The 23,646-nt window shown below is 36.4% G+C and overlaps 1 protein-coding gene across 2 annotated transcripts in view; it reads right to left on the bottom strand.

Annotated features, from left to right (window-relative positions):
• Positions 1 to 8,308: 8,308 nt before the first annotated feature.
• Positions 8,309 to 23,646, bottom strand: part of rufy2 (RUN and FYVE domain containing 2) — a 29,146-nt gene continuing 13,808 nt past the window's right edge. For both annotated transcript variants that reach the window (XM_014975541.2, XM_014975540.2), the window contains 14 exons: positions 23,581 to 23,645; positions 23,415 to 23,480; positions 23,255 to 23,324; positions 23,055 to 23,156; positions 20,944 to 21,060; positions 20,770 to 20,862; positions 20,191 to 20,265; positions 19,951 to 20,048; positions 13,742 to 13,861; positions 13,419 to 13,548; positions 12,452 to 12,546; positions 12,284 to 12,332; positions 11,324 to 11,404; positions 8,309 to 10,347 (listed from right to left, as the gene is read on the bottom strand). In XM_014975541.2, the coding sequence (XP_014831027.2) occupies positions 10,204 to 10,347; positions 11,324 to 11,404; positions 12,284 to 12,332; positions 12,452 to 12,546; positions 13,419 to 13,548; positions 13,742 to 13,861; positions 19,951 to 20,048; positions 20,191 to 20,265; positions 20,770 to 20,862; positions 20,944 to 21,060; positions 23,055 to 23,156; positions 23,255 to 23,324; positions 23,415 to 23,480; positions 23,581 to 23,645 (1,305 nt within the window). In that variant the 3' untranslated portion in view covers positions 8,309 to 10,203. The remainder of the gene's footprint in view (positions 10,348 to 11,323; positions 11,405 to 12,283; positions 12,333 to 12,451; positions 12,547 to 13,418; positions 13,549 to 13,741; positions 13,862 to 19,950; positions 20,049 to 20,190; positions 20,266 to 20,769; positions 20,863 to 20,943; positions 21,061 to 23,054; positions 23,157 to 23,254; positions 23,325 to 23,414; positions 23,481 to 23,580; position 23,646) is intronic.

Raw genomic sequence — 23,646 nt, 5'->3', positions numbered from 1 at the left:
TCTGTGGAAACTCCTGAACAAATAAATCTGCCTCGGTTTCACATTTTGTAGGTAAAAATGACCACAGATTGACTTTCAGGAAAACATTTTATAATGTTTGGAGCTCTTTAGCATCTGATTTTAAGAGCAGCAAAATATTTACTTCACAGCTGAAGAGTTGGCTGAACCAGAACCGTTCTCGCTTTTAAATGTAATTCTTTTGATTCAGTAGCTTAAATATGTTGTTTCATGTCATGTTTTTATGGTTTTATTGTATTTACTGTTTCATTCAACTGTTAAAGCTCCTTCTAGGGATTTAACTTTGGTTATAAACTCTGGCTACATTTCCATCACTAATATGAGCAAATCTTTGTTTATATTCTGCTAATGTTGGAAAAAAAAAACCTCAACTGCTGTGTTTCCATTAAATGAAATTAAAATCACCTGAATAAGCTTGTTAATAAGAAATTAAAAGTAATGGCAGAGATGAATGTAAACGGATATAATTCAAACATGGCGCTCATCATCCATCAGAGGAGTCGCTGGCGTCTTATTCAGGCGCCGCAGCAGCTTCATACGCGGCGCTTTGGGGAAATTATAGTTGATTTTAACAGAAGAGTTTTGGATTCAACACATTCGAATAAGAACCTTGAGCTGCACATCGCTACTTCCTGTTATCGTCTTTGTCGTTCTCCCCAGTAGTAACGTCGGGTTGATGGTCATGTGACTCCTGTGATGCGAAAAAAATCTGTTTATTTTAATAAAACCACCTGATCCTAATGCAAAAACCTTTTTTCAAAATTTGTGTTTCTTTTAGGTGAATTTATTTTCTTAATTTAAATTTGCGTAATTTTATGGTTAAATTGAATACAGCTCTTGTTATGCAGGTACCAGATCGTCTTGATGTTTCTCACATTTGATCCTATAAAAAACTTTTTTTGGATTTTTATTCAAATCTGTACACAATGTTTGCTACCAGCAGAAAAAAGATAAGTAATGACAGCTCTGTAAAAAAACATAATATACCACTTAAAATGATCAGTTTCTCTGATTTTACTCTTTACAGGTTTGATAAAATGAACATTGTTATTTTATTCTGTGAACCACTGACAGCATGTCTCTGAAGTTACAAAAATAAAGTTTTTATTTGCAGAAAATGAGAAATGGTCAAAATAACAAGAGATGCAGAGTTTTCAGACCTCGAATAACGCAAAGAGAACAAGTTTATATTCATTTATAAACAGCAATACTAATGTTTTAATTCGGGAAGAGTTCAGAAATCAGTATTTGGTGGAAAAACCAGGAGGTTTTCAGTGGGTTCAGGCGTTAACCACCTAAAAGTCAGTAACAAAAGCTGAGAACAATCATGGAAATAAATAAATGAAAAAGTAAAATTGATTTGTTGCCGTTTCAGTTCTAAAAACAATCATTCTCTCATCAGACATTTTTGCGGTAACATGAAATATCGGGTCACTTTAGATGACCTTTAACCTTGTTGTTCATGAAGGTTTTCTCCTGCTCTGCCAGGTTCGTCTGAACTTTTCCTGCTGTTCTCAGACAAGAGGCCACACAAGACAAGCATGCTCCACATTTCAGCCATTAGACGAAGAACTGGGGAAACATTTGTCATAAACAGACATTTCTGAGTTCAGCGCAGCAGCTGCGGCCTTTTCCTCCAGCTTCGGTTGCAAATCGTTTCCTCCAAACTCTTTGATCTCAGAGGAAGGTGTTGGAGAGAGAGAGAGTGTCGGCGTCTGGTCGTCTTCTTCCAACCGAGCACCTTCAGTTGAGGCTGGGAGGCAAACTGCTCCTCAGGGTTCAGTCACTTAGGAAGGAGTTTGATTTAAAAAAGTTTGACCTTATTTAACTGTGTGTGTGTTTAAAGCTGCTCAGCAGGTCGACTCGTCCTGCTCTTTGATAAACTCAGACGCTTCCCTTTAGCGCCTGACTGACGAAATGCAAACCGTCACCTTGTGCTGCAGCTCTGAGGGAAACGCTGCAGCACATCAGGGACTCGATTCACCTGAAAACAATTCAACTACCTGCTTCACTCGGCCAGAGATGAAATGAGAGGTCAGCTTTCAAAAAATGATTTTCTACATGCTGCCCATACATTTTTCAAACTAAATATTTGGCTAGAAATTGCAATACTTGGCTCCAAATTAAATATTTATTTGAGAATAAAATACTTTACAAACGGAATATTTAGGTTTCAAATATTTAATTTGGAGTTAAATGTTTAGTTATCTAACTAAATATTTAATTTGAAAGCTAAAAATTGAAAGATGGAAAGTTCAATATTATTTAGCTTCCAATATTTGTTTTGGAACTAAATATTTCCTGAATAAACATTTAGTTTGGAGCTAAATATTTAGATTTCTAACTAAATGTTTAATTTGGACTCTAAATATTTGGTTCCCAAATAAATACTTAAATATTTGAATATTTAGTTCTCAAGCTAAATATTTCATTTGAAAGATAAATATTCAAACTAGAATTTACTTCCCAAGTAAATATTTAATTTGGAGCAAAATATTTATTTTTGCAAAATAATTGTTTAATTCCCAGATAAACTTTTTAATTTGGAGTTAAATATTTACTTTTCGAATTAAGTTCAATGTTTAGTTTGGAGCATTTATAAATAATATGGTGAAAATATGACTTTTCTCTGTGAAAGTCCAAATAAACCAAAGTTTTGCTTTTAATTTTTTACAGTGTAACTTTACAAACGTCACTCCAGACCTGGAAACTTTAAAAACTAATTTATTTTGGAGTGAAATTGACTTTGATCAATGAATCTGTTTGTTCTCCCTTTAATTTGTGATATTATCTTTAATTTGTTTCCTAAACGTAGCAGCGGCTCTCATTCTGGCTCAGCAGTGATAATTAGGAGATTAGAGCAGAGAAATCACAAAGGAGTTTGAGTTTTCACACTCAGACGAGTGAGATGCAGATCAGAGAGACAAAGACACAAAGAAACTTTAAATAGGACAAATGAGGCTCTTTAGCATGTAGGTGCTGACAGGAACAGGAAGAGAGGCAGAAATTAACAACTCAGATTTATTTCTAACTCAGACCCAGATAAATAAGTTTCGCCTCGACACTGAAGCTTTGTCTGTTTTCTATTTTTATTTCTGCCAAACAGAGGCGTCTCTGTCTGCTGGGCTTTTCATAGATCTGATCCTGAGTGGGAATATAAATAAAGGCAGCAGCAAAGAGACGATGGTTGTTATGGTTCATGACTCGTTTCATCCAGTGGAAATGAGAAACTTTTGGTAAAAATATGTTTTTGTAAAAGTCGAGAGGAGAAGCAGAAAACATTTTATTGAAAGGAATCAAACAGAGATAAATAAAGCAACATGCTAGATCCACTGTAGATGGAAAAAGCAATAAAAAAATCTGAAATTTTCTAAAAAAAAAAAAAAAAAAAAAAAAGAAATTTATGACTGAAAGTTCAAAATATACTAGAAAAAAAATATTTTTACATAATTTTTTTTTTACTTTTGAAACTCAAATTTCCATGATTGTCCTTGAAAATTTCTGAGATTAATCTCAACTTCAGTTTTCCCCAGTAAATCTTTGTTTAAACTCATAAATTTCCTCGTTTTTCTTCTAGAAATTTTCTGAAATTAATCTTAAAATATTTCAATATTTTTAGATTTATTCCTCTTTTTTTCCAATCTACATTGAACCTCATACGTCATCGTAGTTAAGATGCTAATCTACACAAATTATTGAAATTAATGAAAAAAAGGGTCTTTTTTTTATCTTATCCTGGCTTCTCTGCTAGAAGTAATGACAAAAAAAGAAAGTACACCCTTTGTTCCTTTGGAGGGTTAAATAATCTGTTTTGCTCCAAATACAAAACTATTTTAACCCAACTTCAACTTTTTTATGTTATTTATAAAATAAAGCCAGACGGAAAACTGTGAGAAATAAATGAATAGATGCTACAAAATGGCTGCTGGAAAAGACGATTGTTTTGTTGTTATCATCCAGAAATAACTTGTTGCGTTCTTGTTGGTTGTGCAGGAGGCTCCACTTCTGCTTTTCAGATATGTACAGTTGTATAATTTTGCATGTTTGCAGCTGTTTTCTTGTACAAGTGTAAACGTTGAGTTGGGGTTGTGAATTTAAAGTGGCAGAGGCCTTAAAACCGCTCAGTCAGAACTAAAATCTCATTATCTGGACAATAAAGTTGTGTAAAATTGTAACGAGCCTGCGTTGTGTAGCTTATTCATTAGAGGATCACCTCCTGCGGTCAGTGAGGTGTGAACCCCAGAGGCTCCACCCACTTCCACACCAGTCCAGGTGGCGAAGCCCCACTGGGCGACACTTTCCACCAGTATGAGGAGCTGCTCCACATTTGGATACCAGCAGGCGGAAATGTCTCCTTCTCAGCAGATATTAAGATAATCAGGTCTGAATGATAAAATGAAAAACCTCCTAATCTGTGAGGAAGGCCCAGTGGACTCCAGGTCTGACCCGTTAACGCTCAGATACCGACCGGGTTCTGGATGATCTGGGTCGTCTGACGCCTGCTGTTCGTACCGACGTCTGTCTGAGCTTCAACCGGAGTCTGACTTTAGGCCGACTGTCTCCTCTGTGCTGCCGCTCTGCAGATAAATATGTCAACATCACTGCACACAGTGTGTGTGTGTGCTGCACACAGTGTGTGTGTGTGCTGCACACAGTGTGTGTGTGTACTCCAGATTACCAACGAATCTCTTATTTTATTCCAGACTGTAACAAAAACGCTCTGAGCGTCTTATTTTAGACTTTGGGTTCATTCAGGAAGCAGAATCTGAACATTTGTGGAAGAAAGTAGCCAAATGTCACTAGATGTGACCCTGTGACCATCAGGGGTCAAGGTTCAAATTCTTGGACTGCCTGACAGGCGGAGAGTTGTGCTGCCAAAACCACGGAGCTCTCAGTTAACAGAAACTGAGTTTAAACATTTAAATACATCTGATTAATGGAAACACGGCAATTTAATCAGTCAAGTTTGTTTTAAATCACATTTCAGCAACAAGGCAGATCAAAGAGTTTTAAGTCATAAAGACACAAAGTCAATAAAACCAGTAAATGTTTTGTCACTACACATCAGAGTGTTGGTCAGTGTTTCATTTATTAAGGCTAAAAAACAAACCTAACAGCTGGTTTTAGTCTAGATTTAAAGGAACTCGGTGTTTCGGCTGTTTTGCTGTTTTCTAGAAGTGCATAGAAGATTTCAGTAAAATGTTTCTGAGGATATTTTTCAGCCGTTTTCAAATGGATCAGATGTCAAACTCTTCTTGGGAAATCCAGATCATGAATGCTCTTAAAGGGCCGGTTGTTCCAGAATGCATTGATAAAACCTGTTAACAAACTGTTAAAATATAAATTCTTGAAATTAAATTATATTATTGAGCATCTTTTCAGGGCCTTCAGTATTTTGTGATTCTTTTTGTGATTTGTTTGCAATAAAAAAGTGTTTGTGGTTCTAATGTGGAAATATTTGCGCTTTATTACTCGTGGTACAGCTCTGATATCAGTTAAAGCTGAGGCAGATGTGTAGTACAAGTAAAGTTTTTAACAATTTTTGAGAAAAATCTGCAATAAACTCCTAATTATGTGTTGGTGCAGAAAAGTGCAGGGATAATTTTAGTATTCATTGTGATAAAAACATCATAGATTCACTTTGGGAGTTTTCTGGCCAACCAACCACAGGGTCCTGAAACCCAGTGGAGAAAGTCTGCCAGACTTTTTCCTTCCACTCAACCTTCCATTTGGATGCTGCTCTCTGAGCCAGCCTCTGGTGGCTGCTCCGATTTATATTTTAAGTATTGAAATCTGATTTTTGTCCCCTTGTTTGATGAATCAACATGTCTATGTATAAATTGAATTACTGGAATAAATCACCTTTTATGAGATTCATTGTACTGAAATGCAGCTTTATATGTTAAACCTGATTAAACTGTTCAGGAATCATTAATTTCATGTTTCTTTTCAGTTCAGTATCATCCAGTTTGTTCTTCTTTATGTCTCGTGTACAAATATTTCTCTTGACTCTTTAATTAATAATTTTGTGAAAAATTTTAACCCTTTTTAAATAGTTATTTTAAAATGTTCTATCTTTTTTTAAATAATAAATTGAACAATTAAGGTTATTTAATATCACATTTTGTACAACTTTCGTTGCATTTTGAAAACGGGGTTTTAATGAAGTCGCAGCAACAATTCAGCTTCTTGTTCGCAACTATTTGATTTTACTTTCTTGGTCTTTGGCGCCCTCTGTCGGTCAATGTTTTTACTGCACACATTTTTATACACATGAAACGTGTTAAATTCCCACACAGTGATTTTAAAATAAGGTTTAAATTACTTTTAAAAGTTCAGCTAAGCGTCTTGAGCTGCTTTAGCTTCCGCAGACCTCCATGTTTGGAGCTAAGTTAGCATTAGCTCACGTCCTGTCCGGGTTGTCATTTTAAGTGCTGGTGTTCAGACTCTGGATCCAGTGATCATATGTTGTGGGGCTTTTGTTGAAAGAAGAGACGGTTATTATATAACAATCACACATTCATCATGTAATAGGTGTTATTCGTCCTGCAGCCTCTGTAATTTGTAAACATACATAGCAAACTGAGCCCAGCAGACGGTGATTAGCATAATGCGGGTCTGAATGTTTGTAGCCGAAATCTGAAGCTCTGATCATTTTACAAAGTGATAATATTTTGGTATTTAAAACTAATTTAGTTTAAAACTAAACTAATTCACAAGTGAATTTACAGCAAGATATAGGAGCTTGTTATTAAAATAATGAATTAATGAGATGAATTACTTCTGCATACTTTATGCTACTTCAACCATTAAATCTGTGCCATTATTACGCCCATTCAGGTAATTATGGTTATGTATTTTTGAACTGACATCTTCTATGGTTGAAGAAACCTAACAGCTTTTTGTGACCATGTTGGCTCTATTGAAATTAATGGAATTTCTCATTATTTCTGAAAAATTTTGCTAAAAACATTGCGCCAGAAACATTCAGTTAGAAACGTCGTTCAGCGTTTAAGATGGAGTCGAAGCTGCTTCATGTCTTTTACAGATTTAAAAACGAATCCCTCAAGTTTTAGCTCAAATGATCCTGTTTTCAGAAACAAACACTGTTCCTACCATCAGGGTTCCATTCAACCCTAATTCAGACCTCTCCTTCCAGATTTTAATTTTTTATTTTTCTTTAATTGGTCTTATTTGTATCTTGAAGAAAGCAGAATTAAAACTTAAAGTACATAAATGTGAACTTTTTTTCATTGTTTTATTTTTTTTTCTTATTCATCCAGATATGGAAAATTATGAAAACATCACTTTTCAAGACATTTTTGACAAGTTATGAACTATGTCCTTTATTTGTGTAAGGAAAGCCTTTTAATTCATTAATAAAAAATATGAAAAGTGTGGCAAGCACATTGAGATCTGTTTAGGGGATGAATTTAAATCTACACCACACTTTGCACAACTTTTAGTTGCTCTTTTATAAAAACAAATCCAATAAAATTTCTTTTCTAAAAGAAATCCAATAAAATACATTAGTTAGCTGATTTAAGGTTAAAAATGACAACGTTAATGTGACCTGAAGTAAAGTTTACTAATGTCAGTGTTGAATTAACGAGTTTTAAAGAACAAACACGCCATCTAGTGTTCACAAAGTGAAAGCACAAACAAACTGATCAACATTTCTGTCAGAGGATCTTTAGATGAAAGAGCTCATTGCTCTCAATTATAAATTGAATTAAAATGCATTTTTTAAAAATGAAACTTGTTTATACAAAGATAAAGTTATTGTCCTGGAGATATAAACTTAAAAATGTGAAAAGAAATATTAAAGTAACAGTGAAAAACATTTAGTATGTTGATTAATTTGAAACTTTCTCTTTTATTTCCAGGTTTATTGTTGCAGCTGCTTTTTGACATATAGAACTTTTATCTTTTTTCAGTCTGTACCACTAAAACCTTCCACATTGAGCCTTTAAGCAAATTACTTCACACTTCGTATCGTCTACTTTCACATCATTTATTCATTTTTTAATCATGAAATTTAGTTCCCTAAATCTCAATTTTATTGCTTTGCTTGCTGCCATCTAAACTAATGCCAGTTTTAAAAAAAGAATGTGAAAATATTTTTGTCTTGCTTTGTGTTCTGAGTAAATTTTACTAAAACATTAAAGATGCACATTTTCTGTAAATATTATGTCAGCAAATAAAATGTTACTTTTTTTCCCATATTTATCCAGAAAAGGAAAAGGCAAATTCCAGACTTTCCTAGTTTGTCTATTAAACCTTGTCATACTTAAACAGTCAGATGTCTTTATTATTTAATATTTTGAGCGACATTACAATTAAAGTTAATAACCATTTATTCCGTTTTAGCCAACTTGGTGTAATTTGTAGTTTCTGGCCTAAATGTAAAGACAGATGACCGAGTATGAAGCTCAGTCTGTCCAAAGATGAGATTATAAAGGAATAATATAAACAAAAGACAAAAACACACTTTAAAAAAAAAAAACAATCACTTTATGAGGTCAAAAAGAAACATCTTTCCTCAGGCAGTTAAAATATTCCTCGCCTGAACCGTTGGCATCAAACTGCGTTACCAACAGGTGGTAAAAATAAAGTTATAAACATTCCTTGTAAACCACAGAGCAGCACTGAACTTCAACAGCTGATCAAGTTAACAGGGATTGTTCAGACTTTAATGTGCATAATTTGCAAAAAAGAAAAGTACATTTAATAAACTACATGATTGGCAAACACCTGCGTGTCATTAGTGGTTCACAAACTGCTTGTTCCTCTGATCCGCTGCATTAGTGTGGATTTAATCTCTTTAATTAACTGGCTAGTGTTGCTACTTTGAGATATTTAAGAGCTTTTATTCCAGAAACGTCTCTGCAACAGATTGGAGTCGATATCAACATGAGGAACAGAGACAGTGGCGCTAACACTGGTTCAAATGGCACTATTAGAAAAGTGTTTCTGCCTCAACATGATCAGGTTTATCTTCTTAACATTAGCAAAATAAAATCCACATAAGCTGTTTTTACAGCACATATAATTATTGTAAAAATATCTACAGTCAATATTTCTCTGAATTTGGATCTAAATTCAACCTGCAGTGTGCAACTTTTACAGAAATATTTCATTTACATATTTATTAAAACTGTCACCGTGTCTTGATAATCAGGTTTCTCCACCTCCTCTAAGTGCTACTATTATGGTGATGACAACCAATCAGAGCCAGGAGGCGTGTCTCTGCGCTGTCAATCAACCTCAAGAACCTGCTGCTAAAGGTGCTAATGTCAGAGGACCAACTTATCGTTCCAGGAAATCTGTTTATTCATTGGTAGCCATGCTAACTAGCTTCAGCATCGGTAGCTGTGGTGAACCAGCTGTAGCTTAGCAAAGAGCAAGCAGGAGGGGGCGAGTACAAGAGTGATTGACAGCGCTAAGACCCTCCTCCTGGCTCTGACTGGTGGTGTATTTCTGCTCTGGGAGAACTGGGAGCAGAGGAACTTTCTGTCTCGTACTTTCACGACTTAATGATAATTTTAACAAATATGCACTTTTTGAAATAAAAGTTACAGACTGAGGCTTGAGCAGTTTGTGTAAACATTTCTTTAAGAGCTTCTCCACAAACCAGAGTTTGTACTTAAACAACAAAAGGCACATGTCCGTCAAGCGCTGTGCTTTTTGCCTGATCTCATCAGTTTGGGTTTCAAGTTTGTCGCGTGCATCAGAACAGTGGAGTAGTGAGAAGAACTGGGTTTGGTTCAGAAACCCAGTTAGGCAGAACCAGTCAGTGCAGCATCACTTTCAGTTCTTCTTCAGGTCGTTTCTTCTTTCATATCCAGACTCTCTATATTAACTCTGCTTTAGTCTTCAAAATACAGTTTCTTTTGTAAAACTCTTCACAGCCTTGAAGTTGCATCTTCTTTGCTACAAGTCAAAGTTTTTAGGATGTATTAGTCAGAAATAGATCAGTCACAACTTCCTCGTTGTCCAGTTGTACTTTTGGTGAGGAATTGTAAAAAAATAAAAATAAACAGTTGAAAGATTCATGCAGAGGCTGCCAAACTTAACAGAAAATAAAAATACTGCACATGTGATGAGGATTTGTCGATGTGGTCCAGCGTTAGCAGCAACCTGGCCTGGCGAAGAGCCTTCCTGTCCTGGCAGTGGAGTTTGGCCTCATGTCGTAGTGGAGGAGCATCTCTGGAGGAGGAGAGCGTGGCAGGTGTCACACACTCTCACCGGCTTGGGAGACGCAGGCAGAGGAAGCTCGTTGTCGGAGCAGCTGTTGCAGAAAATCTCCCCGCAGTTCCTGCAGTGGTGCTGCAAGCAGACGATCAGCTTCAGCCTCAAAGCCCAGGGATTTAAACTAGAGGCTAAAGCTACGTTCACACTGCAGCCTGAAGTGACACAAATACAATGTTTTGTGAAATATTTTTCTTTTGATGTGGTTGCTCACACTTCCAGTTATATGCAATCTCCAGTGTGAACTGAAAGCTACGGCTGCACCGATTGCAGTTTTCTGGCCGATCGCCGATTACCGATCCTTTAAAAAACCTAACTTACCGATTCCAATTTTGGCCGATACCATTTTTTTGACTGAAATGTTGCTCAATATATCAACAAAGTTGCTGAATAGGCAACAACGGGGTGACTGTTGTTAACTGTAAATGTGCAGACAGGACCTGGTCGACTGGTTTGTCTGTCAAACTTCTCTAACGGGAGAAAAGAAAAGCACAGCAGTTGATTTTTAGACCGTAACCGAGGTTGATAACATCGGTGGATAAGATCGGCTTCACATGTAAAAATCAGCCAATCAAAGATCTCCCAAAATGAAAAACAATCGGCACCGATAAATCAGTGCACCACACGCGCAGTAGAGGGCGCAATAACGCCACACAGAGAGAGCGCCATAAAAGAGAAGAAGTGTTCAGTGATTGCAGAAGTAAACATAAATGCTAACGGTTTAGCATATCCATTAATTCTGAATGACTGGAGCAGCACATCAACAACTTCAACCTCATTATATTCCACCATGGTTGTTGTTTTTCTTCCTGCTTGCGCGCATCAGGATGCAGAATAGTGACGTCTGTTGAGTGTCGTGTTCATCCAACCTGAACGTTCAGGTTGGATGAACACGACCTGGACTTTCAGATTCAAAAGTATCGGCTAGCCAAGTGGTCTGGTTCGCATTCGTCATGAAAAGATCAGATACGGGTTGCAGTAAGGCACAAAAATTGTAATTGGCTGCAGTGTGAACGCAACCTCAAAGTAAAACGGCTGGAATGGATTTACTGACTTTTCGTCTCGAAATGGAAAACTCCTTCTCACACAGCTTGCAGTGAGTCGCGTCTTTATCCTTCAGCCACACCTGACCGCCCTGAAAGCAAACACCAGTCTGATCACTTCACACGTTACAGAAACACCAACATGTTAAAAATACATTGGAGAAATGACAAAATGACGAAAAACCTCTAGATGTTCACATGACAAGTTTACAGTCATTTTCCCCTGAAGGGTTTTGATTACAGTATTTCACATGTTCCAGACCTGAAGAGTTAAAAGATTCATTTCACCGTTTTTATTCTTTAGGCTAAAAGAAATTAAAGTATAGCGAGTCAGAAGTTATTTCATTAAGAGTTTCCATCTGTATCAACTGAATTACCAGCAGTCTATTGAAAAGTCTTTATTTCTAGTAAGTTGTAAAAACACAAAATCTTATCAAGCATTTCTGGTCTGGTAGTTTAGCACACTTGAAATAAGGAAACTAACATCCAAGTAACTTTTCAGCAAGACATAGGAGTGTATTCGCAGTAAATATTCCTTAATATCGACTAAAAAGTCGTGCTAGTTCAACTGGGAGATTGTTTCACCTGTAACACATTTTTCACGTGTTATAAGTGTTTTCCAGCCGAGATAAAACCAGTTAGCCAAACTGCTGGAGTTCAGCCTGGGTTGCTAGGTAACGGACTGGGCTTAGTTTGGGTTGCTAGGTAATGGGGCTGGGCTTAGTTTGGGTTGCTAGGTAACGGGGCTGGGCTGGTTTTCTGATAAACTGAATCCTTCATTTTCAGGAGCTGTAAGCTCAAATAAATCAAAACTAGAAATGTTCTCCATGTGTCATTCTAAAGAAAATGATTCTATACATTAAAAGTTGAATCTTTTGAACTGAATTACTGAAATTACTTTTTTTTTTTTTTTACTTTAGCATTTTAAATTTAAAATATCACTAAAGCTGGCTACAGAGGTTTGATTTCACCTGCAGGGCCTTGTTGGCTTCTTTGATGTCCTCAATCTTTAGTTTGGACCTGATGGACAAAAATAAATTAAGATCATTTAGTCAGGAAAAAATGTTGACGTAGCAGGAGGGTTATGTTGTCTTTGGATGACCTCATCAGGTTTAAGTCGTTTGTGAGCGTTTACGTACTCGCTAAGTTTGGAGCCCAGCTCCTCCAGAGCTTTCTCTTGGTCCTCACAGATGGTTTTCAGCTGAATGTTTTCTTCCTGGAGGCGGTGGAACTCCTGGAAAACATAATAAATGGAATGTAATAATCAACTAAAGTTACAAAGAAAATCACTAAAAATGTTCTTTGGCATTTAGCAGATAGAAATAATTTTGGTGACTCAGATTGACCAAAAACAGGAAAAGTTTAAACTGATTTAACGTCGAACAGCAAGAAAAAATTATATCTGCATCTTTTTATTATAGGTGTATGAAAATATCTGGTTTCAACCGTAAATAAAATTTTACAAATTTAGGACTTTAATCAAATTAAAATTTATCACAAAACTGTGCAGCATTTTAACCCTTTCACAGCAGTGGACAGCTATCTAAAAGATATTTTCTTGTGTTTCTTGTGGATTTTTATGTTCTAAATGCACAGACACCACTAAGTGGTCACTCAGGCATCATACAATACGCTGCCAACTACTGGCCATCCACTGCAAGTGCAAGAAAAGTTTTAGTTAAATCCAATATGGCCGAGATGAATAAGCAACTCAGGAACATCCAGTCCCTCCTTCTACTGTTGCAGTAAAACAATATTATGACATCAACTAACCCCGAATGACCAACATTACTGATGTATTTTCCAAACGTATTTGTATTTGGAGAAAATTACAACTGATCACCTAAAAGAAGAATCCTAGAAATTTCTAATATTTTTCCCCACTTTTTTTTATGCCTCAAGAAAATCAAAATCACTTTGGAAAAAAAATATCCTGACATAAAAGATCATAATCCGTGCACTAAAGGGTTAAAAACTTCATACAGAAATCAAGACTTTTCCAAACCTTGAAAACACCTGAAATTCAAGCATTTTCCAGCGCCTGCCTGCCTGAGCCTTGTGGTTACCATGACGACAGGTGAAAAGCCTCGTTTAGTTTGTCCTGACCTTCTTGAGGCCGTTGATCTGCAGGGCCTCAGTGCTGAGCTGGGACACCATGTCTCTCTCTCTGTCCAGGTCGTTCTGTAACGTCTGTCTCCACTCGCGCTCGATCTTCAGGTCCGTCTCCAGCTGCTGCCTGAACGCCCAAAACAATCAAACACACACAAAACAAACTCGACAATGACATTTTTAAACTCATTCACTGCTTACTGTAAAGATGGGGGAGCCAATCTGCTTGGTGGGAGTATTAACATAAACTAAAATAAGTGGAATATTAACTAAACTCCAGAGGTGAGTGATGAAGGTCTAACAATCTGAGTTTTGCTTACAGCTGCTTCTCTCTGAGCTCGATCTGCCGCTGCAGGCTGTCCGCCTTGTTGGCAAAGTCCAGCTTGAAGCGCCTGGATCCCTCCTCGGCGGAGCTGCGGTGCCTCTCCGCCTCCTGTAATCTGCACCATTATAACCAGGGGACAAACTCAGGACCGTGGAGAGAAAAATCTGGGAGGAGTGTTCGCACGGGGAGAAAATGAACCAAACGGGAAAGAAAAACGATGGATGGGAGGATGGGGTGAAGACGTGGCGCTTGTTTTGGTGTGAAAGATAAAGAGATGTGAAAGCTGCCAGAAAGTAAAATGGGGTGCTGCAAACTGCTGCAAAACAACGGGGGGAGAAATGAGTGAAAAAAAAAGAAAATAACTGGTACCCAAGTGCAGCTTTAATGTGCAATAAATCCTGCATTTTAGACATGATGATCGGCCCACTCTTCCAAATCTACAGCTGACTGAATGTCATTTTATTAAAATCAAATGATAAGCTGCAGGCACTTCAGATTAAAAGCTGAATAAAAACTCCAGTCACACCCAGGACTTTCAAAACACTTTCATTTATTGATCACTGTGGTAAAAGACAACAGTTGTGAGCTTTAACTAACAGGACTGGGTCTTTATTTCTGTCTAAAAATGTAAAGTTTTATAAACATACAAGGTAGAATAGTCAGAAGGATTATTATTATTTTTTAATATACTGCGTGTCACAGAAGAAGTCAGTAAATATGCTGAAAACGAGAACAATGTTGATTTTTACAGCTCTGCCTCTACAGTTCACTGCAGTCTGTCGTTATTCAGCGTTTCATAGTGGAACCCTGCAGTTTTTTTAACCAAACTTTGAACCTTAACTAACAGCTGAATTACCTCCGAGAGAGACGGTTACTACAGACAGTGAGGGCGGGGGCTGACTGCAGGCGCACGCGGGGTCGTCACAGCCACTGGGAAGCAGGTCAGGAGGTGCAACACATGCAGCACAAACCAGCAGCAGACCTGAAGCACACAGTCCTGTCTGATGCTGCATCTGCAAAGGTCCTTACTGGCTGACTCAGAAAATAAAATAATCAGGGCTGCAATGAGATCGATTTACACTATAACACCACAAAATCTTACCACTGTTGTCTAGTTTCTGGTCTAAATGTTTTAATACACTTGAAATAGCTTTTCAGCAAGACAATAGAGGCTTGGTTTTAGTAAATAATGCCTTAATATTGGTGAAACTACCAGCTCCATTGGTAGATAAATTAACTTACAACATGGGAATATATCTTGTTAAAAGTTAAATAATCTGCCAATGGAACAAGTAATTTTTATGAATTATTCACTTAAAACAAGTCTCAATTTCTTGCTAAAAAATTTATTGTAAGTTAGTACACTAGAAATAAGACAAAACTAAGATATTTGCACCACAAACTTACTAGACCAAAAATATTTGGTAAGACTTGTTTTCTTTTTTGTAAACCTGAACTTTGCTGCTAGAGGCTGAAGCTGAGGCTGCGTTCACACTGCAGCCCAAAGCGACCCAGTTCTGATTTATTTTGACGTAATGCGACCTGAATCTGATAGTTTCATAAAATATCAGGTCGGATTCTTTTGGAATGCGACCCAGGCCACTCGGGTTTCCGATACGTATCCGATTCAAAAGCGACCTGAACGTCACTGATACTCGACAAACGTCACTATTTTGCGTCCTGATACTCACAAGCGCGAAGATAAACAACAACCATGGCGGACGTTAATGAGGATTAAGTTGTTAATATGCTGCTCCGGTCGGTCAACAACTTCAAATGTGTAAGCTAAGCTACACTGTTAGCCTCCTCCGCAAACACTGAGCGCTTCTTCTTCTTTATGGCGGTTGGTAAAACTGACGCTATTGCGCCCTCTACTGCGCATGCGGGACACTTTCAGGTCGTTTGCAGTTCACTGGAGATCACAAACAGGTCGCATTTATTTGGAAGTGTGAACGACGACGGACGACGGCGCAATTGGGTCACTTCTGGCGCAAACATCTCAGCACAACCAACATAAAATAAAAAGTAAACACACCACTTCAATGTTTTTACATTTTATCACTTCAGTTCGTTTTACTGGGATTTTATGAAACATTTTAGTGAAGTGGAACTAAAAGAATTCATGTTTTTTTTTCCAAAAAAAGTGAATACTTTGTAGAACCAATTTTTAATTGAATTACAGCTGCAATATTTTTGAATATTTAATCCGATAAGATTCTCTGTACCTGATAAAAAATAAATAAAAAAAATAAGCAAGATGCTGCCACCACTGTCTCCACCATTAGGGTGATGTTTTTTCATTACAGTCTTTTGCATGTGGTCCAAAAAGCTCAATTTAAATCTCATTAAACCTATAAATGTATTTTTAAATAATAGATTGAACTGCGTTCTGTGATTTTTCAATACTTGTAGTTTTGTTTTATGAACCAACTTGGCTTTAAACTTCTCAACTTCCTGTCTGACCTAAGCAGCTGTTTGTTCACTAATCTTAACATTTTATCTATAACACACTTTACATGTAAATCTCAAAATGATACAAAATGGAAGGAATTAACCAACATAAAAACAATAAAAAGTAATTTAAAATATAAGATCTTGTGAATCTTTTCAGTTCTTTGAAAGTCTGAAATTATAGAAGTTATTGCGATAAACAATAATATTGCTGTTTTGAGTCAATTCTCAACTAATATAATGATGATGGCATAAAAAAACAAAAAAAACGTCTCAAAGATCAGTAAATTTTAATTATTTGCTGTAACACAGACTGCTGTATGCTGGCATTTGAAACAACTTTTTGACGAATCTTGAACAATTTAAATTTAATTTGAGTTTTAATTTATCTTTGGAATCAATAAACTGACTGAATTTTAATTTAACACTGGAACCAAAAGACATTTTAAAGTTGCAAAATTAATAAACAGAAACACGAGAAAAACAAACCATGCAAATGGAAATTATCAAGCTAATTTAATTTAACGTTGATTTAAAGCTTAAACTGATTATGTGTCTTTTCAGTGTGATTGGATTAAATTCAGGAGTTTCAGAATAAAGTTGAATGAGTTAAATGCACGCCACACTTTTAAGATTTCCATTTGTAAAATAATAAAGTGAAGCCATTTCTCCATTTCTTATTTATACACGACTTTGTGTTGATCTGTCAGATAAAATCCCAACAAAATTTCTGATTGTTTTCCTCTTAATGTGATAAAACGTAAAAACCAGCAGACTCGCCCCGCAGTTTGAGTTCCTACTTAACATCGACGACAAAAGAGACCCAAACTTTCTCCCTGCATATAAGCTGATCACTGCGGTTGAGTGAGCTGCATGTGTGACTGAATATATAAGAGGTGTCTAGTTCATTTATCTAAGCAACAATTAAACCGTTCAAAAGCTGCACGACTTAAACATCTGATCATTTCTCTGAATGCGACATCATGAGGCCCGTCTGAAGCCGCGGCTCGGAACCAAACCAAACATGCAGTCGGGGTTTCACCCGATTCTGTGGCGCCTCTGTTGCCCCTAAAACCACTGAATAACTGTGAAAGTTAAACAACAGGAATGTAGTTTGGAGTCCAGTGAGTGACTGGTGTCCTCAAAAGGAGATGTCTTTGACCAGCTTGTACTGGTGCTCTGTGTCTGTGCTGGCACACTTAACAAACGACATGGCAAGAGTTCTGGTCTGGCTGAGCAGATCTTTATCGCTGCACGAGGGGGAGCGACCAGACGAGGTTTCAGGGGAAGCAGGATGAATGAAACGGGGGAAATGGGATGAACAGAAAGGAGGGACGAGGGAGGAAAGAAAGGAAGAAAGGATGTCAGTACATCAGTGCTCTAAGGCGGCCCCGTCACACTGAACAGCTTCGACTTTTCAAGACAAGCACAGCAGGAAGTGTTAATGAAACACAGGTTACTAAAACTGATTTCAGGCTGCAAACATGTTGGTTTCACTGGAAATACTGGAGCGGCGGCTGATGGAGAAGAAGGGAAATGTGATGCAGAAAAACAGATGAACGAGACTACTTCCCACAAAGTCTGCTTAGAAAGAAAAGAGCTGGTGCACTTTACTGTCACGACAGATTCAAGGTTAAAATGAAAAACTAAAACGTAAAGTATCTCCCATATCAGCTGGGAGAGAGAGCAAAAACATTAAAAATGATGAGCATTTCTGGTCCAGTTTCTATGCAAATATCTTAAACTTGAAATAAGACAAAACCATCTTTTTGGCAAAATGCAGGAGCTTCTTTTAAAATCAATAATTCCTTATTGATAAAAAGTATCAAAAGGGCAACAGATTTTCCTGAACAATAAATTATCCCAGTAATTATTGCGATAAATTATAATATTGTTTTGAACTCATTTCCAATTGGAAAAAATAAGAGATCACTTAAAATGACCAGTTACTCTGATTTTATTCTTTGTAGGTAAATGTTTGAGTTAAATGAACTTTGTTCTTTTATTCTATGAACTATTGACAACACATCTCTGAAATTCAAGCAAAAATGTTGTTCTTATTTGCAGAAATGGGAAATGGTCAAAATAACAGAAATATGCAGAGCTTTCAGACCTCAACTAATGCAAAGAAAACAAGTTTATATTCATCTACAGACAACAATACTAATGTTTTAACTTGGGTCAGAAATCAATATTTGGTGGAGAAACCAGGAGGTTTTCGATGTTGTTCAGTGCAGTGGCTCTTAGTTTCCCATCTCAAAGGGGAATAAACTTTAACTTTGTAAAAAAAAAAGAAAAATAAATAAAACAAAAACAAAGATATTTGAAATATTCAAAATAAAACCAATCATAAACAATAAATAAAATGGAAATAAAGGCGACTCGTATCAGAAACTATAAATAAAATGGATCATGACATCTCTAAACAAAATTGCCCTTCAGAAAATATTAAGACAATGAAAACTTAAATAATCTGACGTGTAACGACGGCGTTTGACAAAATAAAATGTTTCACTTGTTTACTACGACTTTGTATTTTTGTGTTTTTATGATGTAAAAACTTTGAATTTTTTTTTTTTTTACAAAAATACAATTTTTATCAAAATATAAAATTTTATCAAAAACTGAGAATTTTGATTAGATTTTTTAAATAAAGAAAATAATTGAAATACAATTTGATAAAAAAAAAGGAATGAAAATTATTGCGCTCACTTTAATTTATTATACAATTTATTACTTGGTTCCACTGTCAGATTGTCTCATTTATTTTTACTTCTTCATCAATATTAATGAGTGACTATTTCTAAATTGCTAAAAAATGTTTAAGTTATTTTTGTCATATTTCAGCGTACTGGGATATTTCCACTAGAAACTGGACCAAACCAGATTCATTGTTTTTGCAGAGTGTGTCGGCCTGCTGAACACTTAGAACCAATCACATCACAGATAAGATGGAGAATTAACCAATGAGGAGAGGAAGAGGGCGGGACGGACCAGTGGACTCAGACGACAGGACAAGGAGGGAATCGTGAATCATCAACAAACATGTCGAGAATGGAGGACTTCACCTGAGCATGCATGATAATATCTGCAGTTTATCTGCTTATGGATGAGAAAAGGAGGACGGCAGGGCTTTAGTCGTCAAATATTCATGTTTAATCACATCTAATGCCTGAAAATGAGCCTTTTATTTCCCACAAAATGCCACTTTTACATTTTATGTCTACCCCTGGATAAAAAAAGATTTATTTATTTTATAGATACTCTAATCAACATTTTAAAGAATAATATTTAAAAAACGTTACATTTAAAGAACAGATAGATTATTTACCAACATCGACCTTTAATGAATTAATTCAAAATATAGATGAGATTTATTCTGAATTTCACTGAGACCAATCCATTGTAATCTGATGAATATTCATTTATTTAAGGCTTTTTATACATGTTTGTCCACATATGAAGGGCGCTGAAACAATTTACTCAGAACAAAAGAAAGAAACACATTTTAATTTTGTAAATCTCGTATTTAGTGAGTCAAATGCCAAACTTTGAGGGCAAACAAACAAAAAAACAACTTTTAGAGGTTTTTCAGCTTCAATAAAACTGAATCAAATTAGCAGGACTTCGAAGAACGTTGGGGATTCGATTAAGACATTTAACTAAGGCGAGTTAAACCAGGAACGCTTTTAAAGCCGCAGTACGCCAGAGAGAGAGAGAGAGAGAACCAAAGAAAGCATCAGAAAGTCTCACCTCTGCTCCAGCTGCTTCATGGTGGCGGTGATCTGATTCGTCTTCTCCTCCAGGCGACTGATCACGTCGTTCTTCTTCTTCATCTCCTCATCAGACGACTAAACGGGAGACAAAGAGCTGCTTTGACACACAGGATCGACTTCTTAAAGGGTGTGTGTGTGTGAGGGTGTGTGTGTGTGTGTGTGTGTGTGTGTGTGTGTGTGTGTGTGTGTGTGTGTGTGTGTGTGTGTCAGTCATTACCTGCATCTTCTGGTACATTTCCACATTGATGGCTTTCACCTCGTCCAGCTGATGCCTCAGTCCGATCAGTGTGTCCTGTTCATTTAAACACACATTTCCCATCTCCAATTACCAACATTCACAATAAGCAGAGGACCGAAAATTTACTTAAGAGTAGAACTACTTCAACATCTTTGTACTCAAGAGTACAAAAGTATCAGGTAAAAAGTACGCAAGTACCGAGTAACTGATCAAATTACCAATAATTTAATATTTAAAAATGACATCATCAGATGGACCAAAATATAAAGTTATGTGGAAATTTCTGTATTTTCAGGACAAAAATGACAATAATTCATATAAAAAACAAAAATAATAAAATCAGGTAAAATAAATGTTTCTAAATCAGTTTCTTTCAAAATAAAACTTTAACAGCTGTGTGTCTTTGGTCAATTTTTGGTCTAAACATGTTTGTTTTTCATTCAGTGTGTAGAAAATGCAGAAATTTACTCAGAGTAGCAAAAATACTCCTACAAGTACATTTTTTCAAGAAAGTTAGTGAAGTGACTGTTGAGTAAATGTAAGTGGTTCCTATCCGACCTGTTTCTCATGAATGTCCTTCTCCAGGAGCTTCATGGCCAGCTCCATTTCCTGTTTCATGGACACCTGTGCGACCAGCTCGTTCTCCACATCCTGAGAGCACAAACAGGAAGAACATGCTGGGTCATCACCTCATGCATGTTTAACGAGTCCATTAGGCGGCCTGGGTCGGACCTGTCTGAGCTGGCACTCCTCCTTCAGCTGCCTCCGGGCCTCGTTGTACATCTCATCCAGACCCTGACGGGACTGCTTGTAGGTGTCCCGCTCCACCGACGTGTCGCCCTGAGTCACCTGGACGAACAACGTCAGGATCCGGTTACACGGCTGGACAAAGGGGCTCAAATTCCGATTTTAATCTTTTTTTTTCCTCAAAAGAAATTACAAAATGACTGGAAATGTTTGAAAATGTCTTTCCGACTCCTTCCTGTGATTTGGACGATGAGGTATTAGAGTCAGGCTACGAGGATTTTTGTTTAACCCTTCTAGTCTGAACGTGTCGACGACGATCCATCCAAATGTGCAGAACCGTAAATCCTCCACACATTGCGCTATCTGAAATATTCCAACGGTTTCTGAAGGGGAGACGTTGCACTTTCCAGTCAATATCAGGTTATTATGGTAATTTCACTCCCACAGCAGCAGGGAGTGAAATTAATCTGAGGGGAATGCAAATATATTTAATCACAGGACATTTAAAGAACTGCACACAGTTAAAATTAGTAAAAATATCCAGGTGGAGATTTGAAACTTAGGGCTCAAAGAATATGGGCATAATATTAGCAGAATAAAGACACCATTTTACTAGAAAAAGACATTTTAATAAGGAAAAAAATAAAATAATAAAAAAATTATAGAAAACTATTTAAGAGCTTTGGCGCTGGTTAACAGATTCATGTTGCTTATTCTTAATAGTTTAAAATAATTCCAAAGAAATAAGATCTGATCATTTCTAAGTAACGGATGGATGATATGGACTTTAAATTTTAACAACAGTATTTTGAGGGACTTTCTGTATATTTTATTTTTATAATGTAAAGGACTTTGAACTGCCTTGTTGCTAAACTTTATTTGAACAAATAAACCTGATAAGTTACTGCACTATAAAATAAAATGTGTAAAAATTGAGACTAAAAATGATTTAAAAATTCCCCAAAATCAGAGAGAGCCCAACAATCATAAACACTGATAAGATAAAAACTGTTTTATATTTTATTTTCATGTAAAAATTAGATTTATATGTAGTGTTTCATCAGTAATGTGACCAGTTTTGATGAAAGCGACGAGTTTTTTATTTGGTTTCAGTTTAAGCTGTAATAACATTTCATTTGGTTTCAGTGTAAGCTGTAATAACATTTCGTTTGGTTTCAGTTTAAGCTGTAATAACATTTCGTTTGGTTTCAGTTTAAGCTGTAATAACATTTCGTTTGGTTTCAGTTTAAGCTGTAATAACATTTCATTTGGTTTCAGTTTAAACTGTAATAACATTTCGTTTGGTTTCAGTGTAAGCTGTAATAACATTTCATTTGGTTTCAGTTTAAACTGTAATAACATTTCGTTTGGTTTCAGTGTAAGCTGTAATAACATTTCATTTGGTTTCAGTTTAAACTGTAATAACATTTCGTTTGGTTTCAGTGTAAGCTTAGTAACATTTCGTTTGGTTTCAGTTGAAGCTGTAATAACATTTCGTTTGGTTTCAGTGTAAGCTGTAATAACATTTCATTTGGTTTCAGTTTAAACTGTAATAACATTTCGTTTGGTTTCAGTGTAAGCTTAGTAACATTTCGTTTGGTTTCAGTTGAAGCTGTAATAACATTTCATTTGGTTTCAGTTTAAACTGTAATAACATTTCGTTTGGTTTCAGTTTAAGCTGTAACAACATGTCGTTTGGTTTCAGTTGAAGCTGTAATAACATTCCGTTTGGTTTCAGTTGAAGCTGTAATAACATTTCATTTGGTTTCAGTTTAAACTGTAATAACATTTCGTTTGGTTTCAGTTTAAGCTGTAATGACATGTCGTTTGGTTTCAGTTGAAGCTGTAATAACATTTCGTTTGGTTTCAGTTTAAGCTGTAATAACATTTCCTTTGGTTTCATTTGAAGCTGTAATAACATTTCATTTGGTTTCAGTTGAAGCTGTAATAACATTTCCTTTGGTTTCATTTGAAGCTGTAATAACATTTCATTTGGTTTCAGTTGAAGCTGTAATAACATTTCATTTGGTTTCAGTTTAAGCTGTAATAACATTTCGTTTGGTTTCAGTTGAAGCTGTAATAACATTTTGTTTTACCTCCAGATGATGCTGTGCCTTCATCAGAATCAGGTTGTTTTCGCTCCTCAGCTGTTGGTTTTCCTCCTGCAGTTTGATGATGTTGTTCTTGGCTATGGCTAGCTGCACACACATACACACACACACCCCGTCACCATGACGACGCTCACTCTGACACTAACTTCTGGAGTTTACGTTTGCTGTTCTTCAGCATCCCTCACCTCCTCTATGAGTTTGGAGTTGGATTTCTCCAGCGAGTCGACTCTGCTGTGGAGGCCATGAACCGTGGAGCTGCTCAGAAAAAAACAAAGCAAACATTTTCAAAAAAAAAAACGCGACTTGTAGAAAACTTTTTTTTGATTAAAAGAACCAAAGCCTTACTTGAGCTGTCGATTCAGTTCTTCTACGTAGTTCTTCTGATCCAAGATGGATGCTATCTGGCTATTCCTGTTGCCATGGAAACATAAAAAAAAAAAAAAAAAAAGAAAGCCAGAGTCGTGAGTCAGATTCGGCAGCTGCATGAAGCAGCGATGGAGAGCTGCCGTACCTCTCCTCGCTCCTGTAGTCATCCATGTCGTTTTTCAAGTACATGGAGAAGTCGATCACTCCGACC

Source organism: Poecilia mexicana, unplaced genomic scaffold (genome assembly GCF_051168715.1).
Source record: "Poecilia mexicana isolate PSO_F unplaced genomic scaffold, ASM5116871v1 scaffold_3, whole genome shotgun sequence".
Taxonomy (NCBI): domain Eukaryota; kingdom Metazoa; phylum Chordata; class Actinopteri; order Cyprinodontiformes; family Poeciliidae; genus Poecilia; species Poecilia mexicana.
Note: the sequence above shows the minus strand (reverse complement) of the source record. Positions and strands in the feature narration are given on the sequence as shown.